The sequence below is a fragment of the Chrysoperla carnea genome, chromosome 2, assembly GCF_905475395.1.
Source record: "Chrysoperla carnea chromosome 2, inChrCarn1.1, whole genome shotgun sequence".
NCBI classification, from domain to species: domain Eukaryota; kingdom Metazoa; phylum Arthropoda; class Insecta; order Neuroptera; family Chrysopidae; genus Chrysoperla; species Chrysoperla carnea.
Window position 1 is genome coordinate 38,751,282 of NC_058338.1, and position 20,023 is coordinate 38,771,304.

Sequence of the window (20,023 nt, forward strand, 5' to 3'; positions counted from 1 at the left end):
GTACGTTGAACCGTTTTTGAAAAAGAGGGCGCAGAAGATGGTGCGCTCAGCTTAACGTACTTCAGTGCTGGGGCAATATTTATAAATATAAGTAATTATTTAAGTAGTATTTAATAAATAATTATTGAAAAAAACCGCATAATAGACTAAGATTCACGATTGACCCTGTGTATTATATGGTTTTTTTTACTAAATTATCGATTAAATACTGCTAAAATAATTATTTAATACCATATATTTATAAATATCGACCCTGCACTAAGGTACATAAAACTCAGAGCTCCATCTAGTCTGCGCCTTCTTATTTAAAAAACAGTATCTTAGCGATACGTACCTTAGTACAGGGTCAATATTTATACAATGTATTAAATAATTTAAATAATATTTATCTATCCCAGTCTATTATCCGGAAAAATAAAAATTTGATTCGAGTTCGTATGATTAAACTAGCTTGACTTGAATGCGAGAGGTCCGGGTTTGGCTCCTGGTGCGAGTGTATTTTTTTCAATTCTCTTTAAAACATCAATTTAAGAACAATTCAATATATAATTTTTATGTAAAAAAAATGCATAATTTAACAACTTAAATCTAAGAATTTCCTGCTTATGAAGACATTAAAGTATAAACATGATTTATAGGCCATCTTAAAAAACGTGCTTTTTCCAATTCAAATTTCTAAGAATTATATGAGAGAAAAAAAATCTGATAGGTGGTAAACCAACCTGTGTGTATACTCGATTTCATTTAAATTGCACCAGTGAAAACATTCTGAGTGTAATCATCACATGTAATATTATAGTAATATCACTTAGAATGTTTTAACTCTTGCATAGATAGGTAATATGTAACTGATAGGTAGGTAGTACAATTATCCTATACACAATCAATGTGGTAAACATTTTGCATGTGTTTGTTATGTGTTATGTTATATAACTATTAACGTTGCTGGCTACTAAAAGCAGATTATATTTTCCTACATAATAATCCTCTACTGTAAAATTGAATATAAAATTTTATTGTTATCACCATTATAACTGATTTCTTTTAAATCTCTCTTTTACTTTTACTAACAATGGTCCCGAGAACCAATTCCGGGATTAAAGTCGATCTAAAAATTCAAGTAACCGAGCGACGTCTTTATTTTTGTGGAATATCTCCTATCTATTTTGCATGGAAGTGCTTTAAGAATACTTTTACTGAGTTGTCGGACAATTAATTAATTTGTCGATTGCGTGTGGATTTAATGCTCTTAAGTTGGCACTGAACAGAAGTGGCCGTCCGATCACTGAAATGTGGATCGATCTTTAAAAAACGCATTTTTAATTTTTTGGGAATTCTAGTCCAGGACAGCGTTTAACGGAGGACACCAGGACAGCGTTTTAAATAACCGGTATGATGTGGGGTTTAAGCATTGACTAAAGAAAAACTACGTTAGGAAATTGGCGACCAAGATATTTTTATTTCTGTGTGTAATGCGTATGAGTTGGATTCAGTATAATATCCCACACTTTATCACAAAAGTTTCTGTTTATCAATAATAATCCAAGAACCAAAATAATTCCACTTCGGAAAAAATAAATAAATAAAGTGTAGCTAACCTTAACCTGAAATTTCCATACTTTTCGATAAAATACTATTATTACGCCATTGGAACCATAACAAAAGTTTTTTACTACATACATAACAAAACGAATGTATTTTGAAATACACTCAACGATCGCATTAAGATTTCGTTCCCCTTTTAGGTCAGAGCCTTGTAAATTTATGTTGGTAGTTTGAAACACTTCGTTAAATTGGTCAACTTTACTTGCATCATACAGACGATGACTACTGTTTAAATGACTATTGCAGCTTTGTGTACGAACATAAACGCAGTAAATAAAACATAGTTCTTTTCGAATAAAATTTTGAATGTGCATGTGGATTGTCCTGTAATCGGTGCAATAGAGCATAATTGCCAAATTATTCAAACATTGCTTAATTTCAAACTAGATAAATACGCGAGTGGCTTCTCTTGGTAGGAGTATAATCTTCTTAAAATCTTTACCTTCGCTAATAATGGAAGGGTAGGTGGTATCCTTATCCTATTATAAATGTGAAAGTGAGTCTGTTTGTTTGTTACTCTTTCACGCAAAAACTACTCAATGGTTTAACACATGAGCTATAATTTATAAAAATATTAATAATATTTATTTTGTTGCCATCCTACTATCTATGAACATTATTGTAAAGCCTAAATTAAAGATTTCTGTAAAAAGGGTGAACGAAATACATCTTGTGGCCATCTGTTCAACCAGGGTTTCAGAATAAGGTTTTATTTTACGGAATATTATCTATTCATCTCGTGTAAAATTGTTGCTATTTTTCAGTTTGGCTATCATCACTTCTTACACAAAATTCATTATATTTTGAAAATACTAACTAAATGTTACCAGTATTTAATAGGTATACATAATAAACCTATTACTTATGCAATGTCCGCATTTATAGATAACGTTTACATGTTGTGAATATATAACGTCTCTATGGTATTATACACAGACTCTTCTATTCAAAACAGTTTTAGAAGAATACCAACCATGTAGAACGAAAACAATAACAAAAAGACCAATAATAATGTAACAATAATATTCAGTACAAATACAGAAGAACTACACAATTCTATATAAATCTTGAAATACTCTCGACGGTAGTTATTGTGGTAGATATTATCCGGGTCTTTTTATAACCATTAAATAGAATTCTTTTAGCCGTTTTATTCAAAATCCTTGTCTTCAACGCTAACTATATAGAACTATGAACTAGAAAGTGAAGTTAAAAGCAGCGGATCTTTCTCAAGTCTATAGATAGTGAAATTTTAAAACTTAATTAATGGCATATAAAAGACGAGGAGTCATAAGCCCGATCAGTCATTTGCATAGAACTTTGTAACACACTTGATAATTTTTAAACAAGAGTGTCGCCAAGGAGAAGGGGTAAGGAGGGGAAAAAATAATATAGGTATACAAAAAAAAAATAGTCATGGGGACTATCGACGCAAGTGAAAACTTAAAACTTTGGAATATCTTTCCTTTTTTTTTTAAATTTTGTAACTAATTATTATAATATAAATAATAAGCGACCTTAAATAAAATAAATACAAAAAAAATAAAATTTCTTAATTTGTAAATTGAAATTATTAACTTGTGTATAAAAACTATTAATTAAAACGATTTAATATATATAAATCCTAGAACTAAGTGTGCTTGCTCAATGTTGCTTAATTTCAGTAATCGAGTGAGAACCATTGTTTCCAATTTCATTTCAAAAAAACTTTTTTAACGATGTTCCAGCATGGTATTTGCAGTTTCTATGTTAAAGCAATGGTACAATTTTTTTTTTCGACAGAATTTAACGAAAAATTAAATTTAAGAATTTAATAATGCTTACTATTAATTCCCAAAGTTTCAGAAATTTTGACCGTTTAAAATGGGAAATAATTATGCCAACGTCCCAATTTCGATCAATTTACGTCAAAATTAATATCTCGAAAGTGAAAATTAATTTCTAAATTTTTTTTTTAGAATTGTATTGTATAAACATTTTTTTCTACTTTTTCTTCAATATATAATAAAATCATAAAAAATAGTTGGAGAGACCGGACATTTTACATGCTTTAAATGGGACATGACCCTCAAAATCGCGAACTTTGTCTTTAAATATCTCGCGATCTAAACGGTCAAAAATTATGAAATTTTAGGAATTCATAAATAAAGCTATTATAAACCCGAGAAAAAAAATTCGGCCAAATCTGTCGAAAAGTGATTTCATGCTGGTACTACCTTAAATAAAATATAAAGATAAAAGTATAAAAGTTGTTTAGAAATCAAATGATATCAAGGTATACCTAGTCGGAAATATATATTGCAGTGTCCCCATTGCGGGTCTAAATCATTACATGATATACAAAAATACACCAACGATTAAAGGTCAATAATATCATAACTTTTGGTTTAGGGTAAGAAAATTGTGTTAACTGATGTAATTTGTCGTATATTTTTTTCGCATAAGTGAATTTTGAAATGTATTCAACTGTGAATATTTAAACTTAAAGAGCAAACCATCAATAGATAAAATTTATTTGTGGAAGAAAAACAAGAATTGAAAATCGTAAAAATGCTATATCCTGCTGTAAAAGTTTCATTTTAAATAAATTCAAACCAAGATTTTATTAAACAGAAACCACAATATTACATTACATTACAATATTACCATTTTATATACCATTTATTTTTAACTAAATAAAATCTTATATATTATTTCTCTAGCCTGTCGGATCGCGAGATCTTCTTTATTCTTTTATCAATTTCCATGATTTAACCCTCCTTTTTCAATTTTAATTGCAAATAAATTTTAGCGAATTGCCGAAGGAAATGGAGCTATTGCTTTTGTACTGATGATGGAATTTTGAAAAATTTCTTCAAATGTTCAACAATCTTACCTAATAGATCTCGAAAATGATCATTGTTAATAGTATACATCTATACGTCTATGTGTCGGTAAGCTCTCTAACGGTCGCAATTTAAGTCCGATTTGAATAAAATTTGGTATCAAGAAGGGTTTTGGTATTTGACAGGTCAAGTTCGTTAATGAGAAAAATCGACATATAAACAAGGGCTGGAGATTACGCAAAGTATAAAATTTTGAATTTTTTCAAAATAAAAAATATTTTTGTATTTTTTAATGAGTTTTAAGCAAAGAAGTACCAATGTCGCAATTTATCTCTACTCATCGCTTTTGGAAATGTTTTCAACACTTCTTGATGCTATTACGCAAGGAATGGAGAAAATCTGAGATAGCTATCACCTTTCATTCACTAGCAATCGTCAACGGAAAATGTCCCCGAACGCTCACACACAATAAAACGTAAAGATATGCCGAAAATATCGATTTGGATTTTCGAATCAATTACAAGAACTTTTCTATAGTGGGAAGTTAAAAAATTAATATAAAATCAAGTAAAGAAAATTTGTAGTAAATAAATCATTAAATCATTAAGTGAAAAAAATTATATAAAATATAAAAAAAATTAGATGTTGAAAGCTTTATGTTTCAACTCACAGTTCATTTGATATAAAGATATAAAACGTTTGGATAGGCGCTAATCCAAGTAAAGTATCAATCATAACTCGTGCATGTTAGTTTCATAAAAATATGAACGCTAAACAAGTAAAAGGTCAGAAATTGAAGCACGTTATGATTTATAATGCCTTATGTAATAAATCTCTTACTTTTTAAAAACTTGAATTACAAAACCAGAATGCTAGATTTTTACATTCAATTTCTGTTAAAAAAAAAAATTAATTTTTAACTTTCTAAGCATGTTCTTTGGTCCCTTATCAGTTATGAATCAGAGCATGTCCCAAGTTAGAAAATACCTGCTAGATGGAATTTTTCGAGAGAAATTATCAAAAATAAAACGGAAAAGATCAGAAAACGTCAAAGAACTTTGGCGTTTTGGTATTGGGTCACTCGTTAATGATAATGTAACAATAGCTTTATTCGACTCAATTCAGATGTGTTACATATTACATTCCTAACGAAATTTACATTGTCTATCTACAATATATTAATAATACTGAAAACTATTAACCCGTATAATTTCGCGTTATACATGAAAAACTATTAATAATTCAAAACAGTTTCAAACGCATATTTTTACTTACTCATGCATAAAATTTTAATAAATATTCGCAGTTATGATTTTTTTTACAAACATGAATAAATACTTTGACATTGCAATAAACAATTTAAAACATATCTAAATCTGTTTCGCCGGTTCGTTTTAAAATCGTGGTAAAAATTATCAATAATATAAAAGTTGCGATGTATATACTGTACACACATGGATAACAAAAATTGAACAATATACAGGTGTGTAAAAAAAATTATATTAAAATCCTTCTATCACGTCAGATCTTCTCATTTAGATTTCGAAATCGGAAATTATCTGTTTAACTATTTTGTCTTTGAAACATTTTGTTCTTATTATTCTTGAAGCACCCCATCACAAATTAATCAAATGACGTTTATTTGTTGGAATATAATGAACTGATAATTTTCAAGACTGGAAGAACCTATTCCTTAATTTTCGTTTTTCAAATGAGTTTTGAAAGAAAACTTGACGTAATAGGAGTTTTTTTTTTAGATGTTGCCGAGTTTCAGTGGGTAAAAATCGTACATCACGTACATACATTTCAAGTTAAATAAACTCAAATTTCGTTTTTGGACCCTGCCTATGGTTATTATATTATTTTGTATAAAAAATAAATTTTTTGCACACATGCATGAAATGTACTTGTAGCCCTTGATCATATTTTATTTAACATTAGTTCAAGTTTTTTAGCTTCTGTGTGTAGATATCTTTCTACATTGTGTATACCCACAATAAAATGGGGTTATTGGATGGTAAAATGATAGAGGCAACAAAGTTCAACTTGTTGGTGGTGATTTTATCATAAAATTCAAATTATTTATTGGGTATAATTAAAAAATGTATTTGACCATATGTGTGTCGTATTTCATTTCGATAATGATTGGTTAATTATAATAATAGCTCAGTATCACTCTATATAGGGTTTGTGTGGAACTAACTAACCATACCACTTGCATTGATATGTTTCAAAAATTGTGGGTAAAGAAGAAACCAGTGAATAATCAAACTACATAATAGAAGATATAAACCCTCGTAAATTACACAGGCTTATAAAGTACAGCGTACTGTTAACCCCGATCGAAAATGGCTAAAATTTGAATATGCTGCATTATAAGTCTTTCTGATCAATTTTTCAAATTTTAAACCCCATGTTTAATAGTCAAAATTCGGGATTTTTGATTATCTATCTACTTTCCTTTGTGTATTTGACATGATTACACATGCTTGATAAAAGCTCGCAAAAGCTTTTATATTTTAACGACCCAACTTCGAAGTTTACCTCACAATTCTCCATTCTATGGAAAAAAAGACCCTTTTTTGCCAGTCGATAAAAAAATCTCTTTTTTCACTTGAAAACCAATTTTGAATTTTTTTTTTCTTCAAGACATCAGAAAATTCACATATTTATAAGATAATTTTTATTGTTCTTCTTACTCTAAACTGAATTTGTTTTGCAACCCGATTTTAATCCCTCCAATGATTCGTTGATTCGAAACAAGTAGAAATGGATTCAGGAATGCGTCTACACCGATTTTTTTCGAAATTACAATAGTTCTTTACTTTGTACGAGTAATTAAAAATAATCTTAAGGAAGGTCCCTCGGCAATAATAGAAAAAATAAATTAGTAGATAAGGATCCGAATTTTTAGTATGTTATAGTTCACGAAATATATTATTGTATAAAACAAAAATTTGGGTATCTTACCGTTCTACCTTCTATTTAGTGTATTTTTAATTAATAAAAACTCTCTTAATTGAACGGTAAGATACCCAAATTTTTGTTTTATACAATAATATATTTCGTGAACTATAACATACTAAAAATTCGGATCCTTATCTACTAATTTATTTTTTCTATTACTGGCGAGTCACCCTCCTTAAGTATACATTTTGTAATTTTCACTTTGTGTAGTAATTTTAATACAATTTTCTACCAAGTTCAAAGATAACTTGTTTGAATTATTTTAATTATTTTTATACTATGTATATATGAAATATATCATAGTATATTAAGTTTAGTCCCAAGTTTGTAACGCTTAAAAATATTGATGCTACGGCCAAAATGTTGGTATAGGTGTTTATGAAATCATCTAATTAATCCATTTTCGGTTACTGTCCGTCTATCAACAGGTTAACTCAAAAACGAAAAATGATATCAAGTTGAAATTTTTATAGCGTGCTCTAGGCGTAAAAAGTGAGGTCGAGTTCTTAATTCGGCATCATAGGTCAATTGTCAATTGGGTGTCTTGGATCCGCAAGACCCATTTTGTAAACCGTTAGAGATAGACAAACAAAACTTTATATGTAAAAAATGTTCCTTATAAAAAAAATTAACAACTTTTGTTTGAAATAATTTTTCGTTAACATCACTGTTTACCCGTGAGAGCGCAAATTAGGCGCAAATTATATAGTATGTATTATATGGGAATATCATTTATGTATATGTGACATGTATGCATGTGTAATGTGACAGTGTAATCAACACAGTCTATACATGGTATTTGAACAATTAACTCAGTCAATTATTTGTTTTCACTTGTTATTATATTATTTAGTCTAATTCTTATAAAGGATAATTAGTTGTCATATCTACAATTCTACTAATTAAATATTATTTTATGTAGCTCCTTCTAAAATACCTTCTTAAATCTTTAAGAAGATTTTCAAAAAAAGCTCAGTGTAGCAACTTTTATATGGATTTCAGTATATAATTCATGCTTAAGAATAAATATTAAATATAAAAGGAAAAACTTTGGTGTCTTTGAGTCATAGAGATATTAAAATCACATCATCTCTTGTGGGAATATATATAACTTTATTGTACAAGTATTTGCCTTGGGTACATTATAAACATCAAAGTGTTATTAAAATCATACAGATGCAAATAATGTAGGTCACGATCGAAAAAAATTTAAGTTATTATTTAAATCGAAAAATGAAAATGTGAATGAAAAACTCTGGTGTTAACGCCACACACAACCTCTATACGCCCAGTAACATTTACACTACCAGTAACAAAAATATTTAGGTCAAAAAACAATTCATTTCGTTCACCTATTTCAAAAGATTTATCTAATCGTTAATTTGAATAATATATATTTAAGAAAAGCATTTAATGTACCATTTTCCCGAAAATTCGAAAAAAAAAACACAGTTTGTTAGAAATTACATCCATCCACCCACCAAGACGCCAATGGCTAAAAATGGTGTTTTTGGAATCACAGTTACTACGTACACGGAGGTAAAGATTCATCATATAAAAGCTATGCAGGCAAAGTAAATTTTCTCGAAGAGAATAGGAAATATAAAAGAACTTATGTTGATCATAATTCAACCAAATATTCAGTTAAAATATTGTAAATCCCAAACTTCAAATATTTCTGTAGATAAATATTAGAATTACAGAAAAAATAATCAGATAAATATATTAAAAATAATTTTTTTTAAATCGTGCTTAATTGTGCTTCAACATTTGAGCTACCGGTGTACGGTCACTGACAATAAAACGACCCCAAAAATCAAATATATTTATAGCTTGGCATGAAAAAAGATGAATAACTAGTGAAAACGTTTGACTGAGCTAATTGTTGAAATACCATAGAAAGTGTTGAATGTCAGTGCTTGCATTATTTTTAAATATGGCGCCATTTACCGTCAGGTACAAGCAATAACAAACAGCGTATACTATTTAAAACTTTTATCTTGTCGAGCAATCTTAATCAAAGAGAATTGAAAAAAATACACTCACATCAGCACTAGAATCCGGATCTCTTGCGAACTAGGCACTTGTTCTATCTCTAATGGAATACAAGATGGATCCTACGGATTCCAGACCCAATTGACCTATGTTGCCCATTTACAGACAGACGGATAAGCGGACAGACGTACACCTGGAAATGGATTCTTCAGGTGATTTTATGGATACCTTTGCCAAAATTTTGTTCGTAGCATCAATATTTTTAGGCTTTATAAACTTTGGACTAAACTTAGTATACCTTGAGATATATCACATACATACAGGGTTTAAAAATTATGAAATTATTAAACTATTAAAAAGTAGATAGAAATTATATACTATACCTAAAGCTAAAGAATTAAATTTTCTTGGAATTGTTTTTTAACGTTTAGTCTTTAGCAGAAGTTCGTAGTTTAAATAAGAAATTTCGGTGCATTTTTGTATCAATCCCATTAGCAACATGTTTAAAAAAATTTTCTTTGACTGTTAATATCTCGTGAATAAACGGTAGAATATTCTTTTAATATTTTACGTATTTACTTAATCTTTGAACTCTGCTACTGCACGAGCCAACTTAAAGTTATCATTGGCGTAGCTAAACATAAATATAACCAACCCAAGAAAAATTGATAGGATTGAAAAATTTATATAGTTTTCATTTTTTAGCTCACAGAAGTGAAGCTTTTTTACTCATTTCAATAATTTATCAATGCAAAATAGAAAAATTTCAACGAGGTGTTGATATCAACAGATAAAATATTGAACTTCTAAAATTCCTTTCCAGTGAATTGATTAGTTATTAATAAATAATTGAATTTTTTCGTTGATTTAGTCAAGAATTGTACAGAAAAGTTAACTAATAATCTTATCGTTTTGAAATTTTATAGAAAAAAAATTAGGTTTGGCCTAATGAAATTTCCTGATCTTTACAGGTTTTCCCGTTGAAAAATCGAAAAATTCCCTTTTCTATTTATCAGTATGAAGTTATTTTAAATGAAAGTCGTGCTATATCATTGCACGACTCAAGAAAGTATTACGATCGGCATTTGGTTAGAAATTTGCGTAAATAAAGATAAATGCTACCTATCTACTTCTCACTATCCCCGTGAAATAGAGCGCTAGCCATATAGTAAGAAGAAGAGCTAAGCTAGCCATTTAGTATGAAAAGAAAGACAAAAGTATTTCTCAGTATGCGTAAAAGTATTTCTCAGTATATTTCTCTCAGTATGTGTGGGAAAAATAGTTCGTTACCGCTAATGAGTTCATTCCCGCACTAGGGCGGTAATGAATTCAGTTACTTTTGTAACTTTTTTAATTTTCTATTTTTTTCTATTTTTTCAATAAGCCTTGGCAAATTTTAAATAATAATTATCGTTTATTTCCAGATTTTAGAGGCGTAGACAAAGTTTAGTACGATATACGTGTGATAATACATTATTAACGTACTTCTGCGTATTGCTCTTGTATGTGTCCAACCCGTGCTACGTATTCGTTGTGCAAATTTCGCAGGCGTACGTTAATAATGCTGTTATCCCGCTAGTATCGTAAATAACTATTATATGATAGGCACCGAGAATTTTTTGGGGTCCCGCTGGCGCACTTTAAGAAAATTCTCTAACAACGCCAATTAGTGTTATCAGAGAGAGTTTATTATAATCAGCTCTCCTACTAATAGAATAAAAATTGCATTTAAGGTTGCATGTCTACGAATTTTGTACTTTAGATAATAAATTATTAAACTCTGATCTAATAAACAATACATATTTTTTTTAATCCAACACTAAAATATCTACATCATAAAGTAATATAAGACAGATTTATACAATCTCTCTTTAAACTTTTGTTTCAGTCAATGCACTCCAACTCCCAACAAACAACAAATACACAATTCATAATTACACACATACATCGTACAATACCTACTTGATTGCATTGCATATCTTCCATCTTTATTATTCGCATTAAATTATAAGCATATACACTTTTACTGTTTTATTTGCTTTATTTTCCAGTATATAATTTCAAATGAAGGGAGGGATCTCAAGTGTATGGCATTGAAAACATCAAATGGAAAGTGCATTTCAATTTTCATTTATATTTATGTTTTCATGGGTGTTTTACTTTTAATGAATCGTCAAAGTATTAAACCAAGCCTTAGAAAATTTCAAAAGTTTATATTTACATTGGGACTCCGCCAGAAGTAGACATAAGACTCGACTCCATTAATCAGGCAATCTTACGCACTTGGCTTCTGGATCGTGGCAATAAACGAGAGCCATTAGTTCCAACCAAATTTAATTATTTTTTTTAAATAAGACTCCACCTTATTCATACGAAAAACAAATTCGTTAGATTGCGATCAGCAATCACAAGCCATTTTAATTATTGTCTGTAGAGCGGTGAGCAAATGTACCTTCTATTTGTTAACCGCTTATCGTTTCAAAATGTTGTCTGTGAAAAGAATTCAATATTTTAATAGGATATAAAAGATAATACCATACACTTTGGTAAACGCTGTCATTCCGTACATTATCGACAGAATTAGGAAAATTTTCACGCAACAGTAACTTCAAACAAAATTATTGATCAAATTTTTGAATCGAAAATAAATACCTATAGAATATTTTAAGTATAGAAGAAATCTAACAATTAAATAATAATTAATAGAGAGATCTATTTTCAGTTCCACATTAACTATGGCATAGTCTTAAATTTTTTAATTATGAGACAGGAACAGGAAAAGGATTCAGGAATTTTTCCGTGGTAGCCATCATGCACAAATCTGTAATGTTGTTTTTTGTATTCATATAACTGTGCTGCACCTAGTGAAAGATGTACGGCCTCTGTTAAAACTTCATATTCCAAAACTCAATAATTCTAAAATCTAAAATTTGCCTATTTTTAAAATCTGTCACTATATTTATATTCGCAGATCTACTCGGCCTTCCGTGTATCTGAGTATCCGGCACTGAAGGGCTTTCTATATTAGTATCCGACTTTTATTAAAAAAATATAAGTGTAGGTAGCATAATAACCAAAGAATCGAAGAACTATAATTTTTATGACTCACAATCACAGAAATTAACAGCTGAAATAGGGACACATGAATACTTTACATTATTATAGTTATACATACATTTTACGTAAAAGGAACCAACTTTATGTGAACAAATTAAACCGGTAAGTTTACTCGTTTCTCCCAACAAGATTTTGTTTGAATAGTCTTTACTATAATTTGCTCTTGTATGTGTAGAGCTCTACCAAAAACGAATAAACCTATTATCATACAAAGGAGTCATACGAAATATTCACAAAGCTATTGAATTTGATAAAACAAAGCTCCCTTTTTTGTTTTTAATGCAAATAACTGAGGAGTTGCTGCTATTTATTTTTCTATGTGAAGTATAATTGTTGAAAAATTTTTTAGGGTTTATCTCTTTTGTTCTTTTTTTGATATCACTCAAAAGAAAATTATTTCATGTTAGAAGTATGTTTAAGTATTAAATATTTTTTGTGTAAACATTCAGTTTAAAATACTGAATTCATATTTCGAATACAAGTTTTTTACAAGCTTGCATTTAACAGAAAACAGAACAGATAATTGGTCAAAGGCATTTGTCTTTTGGAGGTGACAATTTTTAAAGATAGATCATAAGTTCAAATATGCAGGTCTAATGAACCATCTTTTTACCTTTTTTTAAATTAGTAGTTTGGATTATTTGCTGAAAAAGTTTTTTTTTTATATTTTTCATTCGAATCTGTGAATGAGCAACAACAGGGCTCTTGGATTTATAGGTTCCACAAAAATATGTCCTTTAAACCGCTAAACCGCAAGAGATATAATAGCTTAGTTTGGCATAAATCTCTTTGACAGCAGATCACCACCACTGTAGAAGAACTTTTTCGTAGAATTTCCATGTAGATTTGCTGGTATTATTTTAGCCTGTACTCATTCGGGAAAATTTTCCATAAAAAACATGGTGTTCTCAAAAATAATTATTTATTTTATATCAAATACAGTAGTAGTACATTTTCGAACAGAATTACTTTAAGAATCTATTCTTAAATTTTATCTAGACAATATTGTAATAAGATTTGTTATTGTAAGATTCATATTTTTTGTGTTGGTGTGTTTTACATCGATAAAGCACGCACTGTTTTATCCCTTTTATACATTTTGCTTTAATAAAATAATAATTCAAAAGAATTGAATGGTATAAGTCAGATGAAGGGGTTTATGTTTAATTTAGGCATAATTTAAAATTATGTATTAATATTGGATGACCAAATATATTTTTGTTAGTTTTTCTCGACTATAGGCACTATTATTTTATTTTACATAGTCTTGTTCGCCCACCTTATATAGCAGTTCCTAAATATGCCATTTTTGATCAGTCGAATACCTCTAATACTTACCATTTTGTTGTCCTACATTATTCGAAAATGTCAAAAAAATATGAAAAAAGATTGATTTTCCCGTTTCTCAAACTTTCTAGAACTATGGACCCTTCTCTTATTCGACACATTTGCGAGAGAGTAATGGCACATTCGAAGAGATGAATTACGTATACCAATAGGTATAAATATTTTTGAATAGTGCTAATTACGCTAGCTTTCATTTGATACCTAACACTCGTATCATTAAATCGAAATTTGTTTTTCGATCATAACTTTATATCCTCTATACGGCGCCATGTTCAATTTAATGTGATGCCACATAGCCTATATCCAGCGGACTATCAAGACGCTTCTAACCATACCTCCTTTGTAAAATTATGATAAGTAGTTTAGAAGCTAGGAGAGAACAGATGAACATACATACATACCGGTCAAACACATAACCTTCGCCATAGTATAATCGGGATAAAAATGCCTGAATTTTTTTCATATTTATTAACATTTTCGAAAAAGTTGGAAAATAGTCCTTTTTTAATGTGTTTTTCGGATTTTGTCGGGAATGTGTGTTATTGATCAACAAAATATTATTTGATTACATTAAATAAATCAGACTAATTTCAAATTTTAACTGTTGCTTCTTTTTGTTTCAGATGCCAACCATTTAGTATCCAGTAAATCATGATGTAAACGCAAGAACGAAAGCAGGGTCTAGAAATAAATTGTACCAATTAACATATGATGAATCTAAAAAAATTATAAAAAAACGAAATGATTAGAACTTTTTTTAAAATGTGGTGCTACCATTCCGTAATTATTCTGGTGCTTACTGGTATACTATTTAAAACAGTGACTTTCGTGCATGCTGAGTGGGACGATAATTGTCCAAAATATTGTAAATGTAAATATCAATCAAGTAAAAAATATGCTGATTGTACTGCAAGTTCATTAACAACAGTGCCAAATACCTTAAGTCCAAATATTCAAGCATTAGATTTATCTGATAATAAAATACAGAAATTATCAAAACACGTATTCAAAGAGATCAATATGATCAATTTACATTTGATCACTATAAAACGTTGTGGTTTAAGTGAGATACATGAGGATGCCTTTGAAGGGTTAACAATTTTAATAGAATTGCATTTATCAGATAATGCAATACAATATTTACATCCGATGACATTTCAACATTTAATCAAAATACGGAACATTTATTTACAAAATAATTCATTGGAGGTGATCGAACAAGGAACGTTTAGCAATTTAAATTATTTACAAAATGTTGATTTAAGTAACAATAAATTACATACAGTCGACGAAAATGCATTTAGAAACGATTCTAAATTACAAACTATCGTATTAAAAAATAATAAATTAAAATATATGAAACCGTTAATACTAAACCGTTCAAAACCAGAGGAAAAATTAACTAGTTTAGTATTATTTGGTAATGAATGGAAATGTGATTGCCGATTACGAGCATTTCGTAACTGGACACTAGAAAATAATTTATATACTCGACCCACGCAATGTGAAGAACCAGCTAACTTACGTGGAAGTTTTTGGAATAGTATAAGTGCCGATAAGTTTGCATGTAAACCAGTTATTTTAGATCCAGATGTCGGTACATCAATTACATTGCGTAATGATGCAGAGAGAACGATTTCTTGTAAAGTTTATGGTGATCCAATACCAGATATTAATTGGAAATTGAATAATAAAATTTTGGAAAATGATCCAAGAATTAAAAATTCGAATGATAAACATTATATAATACGTGAAAGTGGTTACGATAATATACGATGGGTCAATTTAACGATACGTAATCCAAGATTACAAGATCGTGGAGAGTTAATATGTACAGCTAAAAATCCTGGTGGTCTGGATGAAAGAAATGTTACAGTGTTGTTAGCAGCTGGAATGATACCTGGCTTAGATTCAGACTCGAATCCTGTACTTTTGCCATTAATTTTAGGAATTATCATTGGTGTATTTTTGTTATTTATTATTCTGATTTTTTTGTTTTATTGCTTGTGGCAACGTCGTAAACTTCCGTCGAAGAATGACACGAGTCGTGCCAATGGTGGTGCAAATTTGGATGATACAGAAATGGAGAAAAGTTTAATTACTGCTGTGAATCCGATAACAAAACCTCCAAGGCGATGTGAAGCACCGCCTTCTGTTGCTAGTTGTGGAACAGAAATGAGTGATCTAAACCGTACATTGCTGGATAATGATTCTGTATTTAGTAAGTATATTTTTAGAAATTGTCGAATAGAAATGCATTTAACACAAGTGAAATTTTCGAAATGGAGGATAGATAATCTATAAATAAAACCGAAAGTTTTTTGCCATTTGATGTTACAAAATAGTAGGTACATTTTTAGTGTAAATGAGCTATCTGGAAAATAGTACGTAATACATAATAATACATTTAAAATCAAAATTTCAAATTTTGTATAATTTTTCGAATAAAATAGGATAAGAGCTCATCACCTATCAGAAGTTAATCGGCGTTCAATTTAAAAAAATCGAATTACATCGACCCATCCATTTAGGAACTACCGACGTAATTTGAAATTAAATTGAGATTAAAAATTGAAGATTCATTTCTTTTCACGATTTAACATCAGATTCGATAATTCACAAGTAACCTACATTAAATATTTCCAATATTTCAGATTCTGGAAATGGTGCAGATGAGGAAAATCGTTCATTATCTGGTATAGACCCGAATCTTAAACAGTTAAAAGAATTACCTGTTATGGATATTAAGAGGTCCGATCGTCCTTATCCTCCAGATTTACTATCGTTTTCCGCACGTGCAAGTCAAGTGTCTCCAGCTGGAAGTTGCGCTTCAACAATTCCAGACTACTCTCGTCCTCCAGCAATTCATGGTCCACAATCACCCATTCACAGTCCAATTTATGGTACACTCCCAAGCAATTTGTTTAGGACTCTACCATATTCCCGATCACATTCGCCATTTACTTCTCCTGTGGGTATTCCCGTTGTACAATCACGTCAAGGATATGTAACAATTCCACGTCGACCACGAGTTCCTAGTTGGAGTGCACCTTCTTCCACACTAGGCTCCGAGGTTGCTGATCCTGTCTATGACAATTTAGGTTTGAGGACAACAGCTGATGGCAGCTCTGTTTTATCTTTAAATAAGAGTGTAGTAGAAAGTCCAATGAATATGCGTGGTAGACCACTTCCTGCAACACCTAATTACCAGCAAAATGGTCTACCAGTGTATTACACTCCTATTGAAGAGCATGAGCCACCTCCAGCTCCTTGTCCAGCACCTCGTCCACCTAGTGCGAGAGGGGGGTCACTTCAAAGGCTTCCAACAAGTCCCCCACCTAATCCTGAAGGAAGAAGAGATAGTTGGGCTCCAAGACAAGCTCCTGAAGGTGCTAGTTTAGGTATATTATCACCTAATGAAGAACCATTATCAGGGTCAACATCACCGACACCTTCATCTGTTAGTGGTACTTTAGGTCGTAGTCCTAAAGTTCCGCCAAAACCTCCACCAAAACCAAAAATGAAGACTGTTGTAAGTGGTCCTTTATTTGAGGATGAGGGCGAAGATGGGACAGAAGTCTGAGGGTTAGTGATAATCCTGCTTCAAGTGTTATTAATTGCGAATTAGATATACGAAGCAGGTTTTATTTTTTATGAAACTTTGTTTAATTGCTTTGTGGACCAATAAAAATAACGTGCTATATAAACTGAAATAAAACAAAATGAGCGCACCTTGTGACAAAATATTTACAGTCTTGCAACTGTTTACTGTGCTTAGTGAATTTTTTTCACTTATTTGTGCGTGAAAAAAATTTTTTTTTTTGAAACCCGATGTGTTTTGTATAAACTTTTTTATATGTATATTATATTTTATTATTTTTGACAAGAAAACTTTTAATTTTATTTATTTTCAAAAAAAGTAGCAAGAACTGTCTAAATAAAAAAACAATCTATCAGTAAGGTGCTATCATCTAAGTGCCTTCTAATTAATAAAAAATGATTAAACATAAATAAATAATAATTAAGAACATTTTATTTATTAGTTCTGTATTATATAGATTATTTAAAAAAATAGTTAACAAAAAAAGTTATATTTATAAAATTATATACTGTATGTACCTTCTTAGCACTCCTTCTATTTTTAATGGGGCTTCCAGTTTCTAATGGAGGAACAATATTTTTTCTGAAAAGCTTATACATCTATCTAAATTATTATGAAAATAAATAAATTACCTAGAAGAACAAAATTAAGCAGAGCCAATGGTTAAAACTGATTTGAATACATTATTTACCCTCAAAATAATCCTAATTCCCGGTTAACATCTGAGAAATGCCCAGACGATTTGGGGAAAATAACATTTTTCTAATCTTTGTTCCAATATTATGAAATTAAACGATGCTTGTTTGTCTCAGTTTTTTTTACAATTAGTGATTTAAGTAGATTGAACTTTGACAGAGTTGTAATTATTAGTTGTCCGTGATCTAAACACAATCATCATGGGTTTTAAAAATTCATTTTTTAACCATTGAAGTTTTTAAGATCATCATTTTGAGTGAATCCTAATTTAAAATCATTTTTAAAATAGTTTCGATGGTTTCAAAATAATTCGTTTTATTTATGCGTTCGGATTTACCAAAAGAATCAAAGAAACTAATGAAAATTCGTGAACATTGACAATTATTGTAGATCGATGCAAAATTATCAAAATAGAAATATTCTAGAAATTATACTAATGAAGATTTATCCTGTTGTTGCGTTAAATATTGCACAAGTAGCCTATGAAATAAGGTGTTGTTTGTCCGCGTTCTCGGACACATGATTTGCTCAAGACTGTAAAAAAATTTTCTTTAACAGGATTATAATTATTTCATAATCAGTCTGGTCATTTCTCAATAATTTAATATCTTAATAAATTAAAACTAGCCTGTATACGCCTACGCATATTGCATTCTCTGTGATAGTTCACACTATTTTCGCAGGCGTCACTAAAACGGTAGAGTATTTAAAACGATTTTTTTACCGAATAAAATTTCTGGTCTGCGCTTCAAAAAATAATCGTTACACTGAAGGTCAACCTTCGATGCCTACTTTTGTCCAAACAGTATAATTTTTTCAAATTTTCTTATTAAATTTACGCCTATTTTGTGAAAAATAGTTAAATTATTGTTATTTATTTTCATAATTAATACCTATATTACATTTGATTTCATGTGTTCTCTCAAATCGCCAGTCAATTACAATCCAAATTTTCAATACATATATACAAAAATGGGAAAAAATCAGAAGAATTTTTATTTTAAATTAACGACCAATTAATTTTATGTTTCAATTTTTCAGTATCCCGTCGATAATATTTTTTCCATTCTTAAGTTTGATAGATAGCAAATTCAATAAATGGATGATTAATTTTTTTAATAAAAAATTAATTTTAACAAGTAAATGTTAAGAAAATACCCAAAAATGAATGTTTACAATTTTTTATACATTTTAAAAGCTTCATTTACAAATATTTATCTGTTAAAATTATACGTAAGAGGAAATATATTCTAAAAACAATTGTTGTATTTTATTTATAATTTTTTTATACAAACATAAATTATTCATACGTTTTTAATGATAACAATTAATAATTTATTCATAAATCATTCATGAAAATTGGAGAGGTAAACCGAATTAATATATTATTTATTTAAAATTATTTTAAACATTTTCAATTTCTTTACAAGACAGAATAATCTATTAAAGTAATAATGTAGATATTGAACCTTTTAAACAGGCTCTCAAGACCCTTTCGTTCAACAAGTGAAAGGTGTCTCTTAAAAAATCAATTTTACAATTAAAATAATTTAAAAAATTACAAATTATTTGTTTATACAAATATATTTTTGAAAAACGGTAGATTAAGAAAAATGCTAACACCAAAAGTTGAGATCTAAACAACATTGGTACCTTTTCCACCATTTTTGGTGCAATTTTCCCCCATTCGTACAGTTTATGATTTTGTGACAGGCTTACAATATAAAATACACGTAGTAAAAACCTTATTGTATTTTACTCAAAAACTTGAAATATTATTTTATGTTATCCAAAAAGTCGAAAACTAGATTTTTTTTAATAAACAGATATTCAATCAGTCAAACCAGCTTGAACATAAACGAATTCAAGA

The 20,023-nt window shown here is 29.5% G+C and overlaps 1 protein-coding gene across 1 annotated transcript in view; it reads left to right on the top strand.

Moving 5' to 3' along the window:
* The window catches only part of LOC123291532, a 55,472-nt gene extending 37,790 nt beyond the window's left edge, over window positions 1–17,682 (top strand). The window contains exons 2-3 of the mRNA XM_044871846.1: window positions 14,480–16,077; window positions 16,511–17,682. Coding sequence (XP_044727781.1) covers window positions 14,598–16,077; window positions 16,511–17,439 — 2,409 coding nt within the window. The 5' untranslated portion in view covers window positions 14,480–14,597 and the 3' untranslated portion in view covers window positions 17,440–17,682. The remainder of the gene's footprint in view (window positions 1–14,479; window positions 16,078–16,510) is intronic.
* Window positions 17,683–20,023: the final 2,341 nt, after the last annotated feature.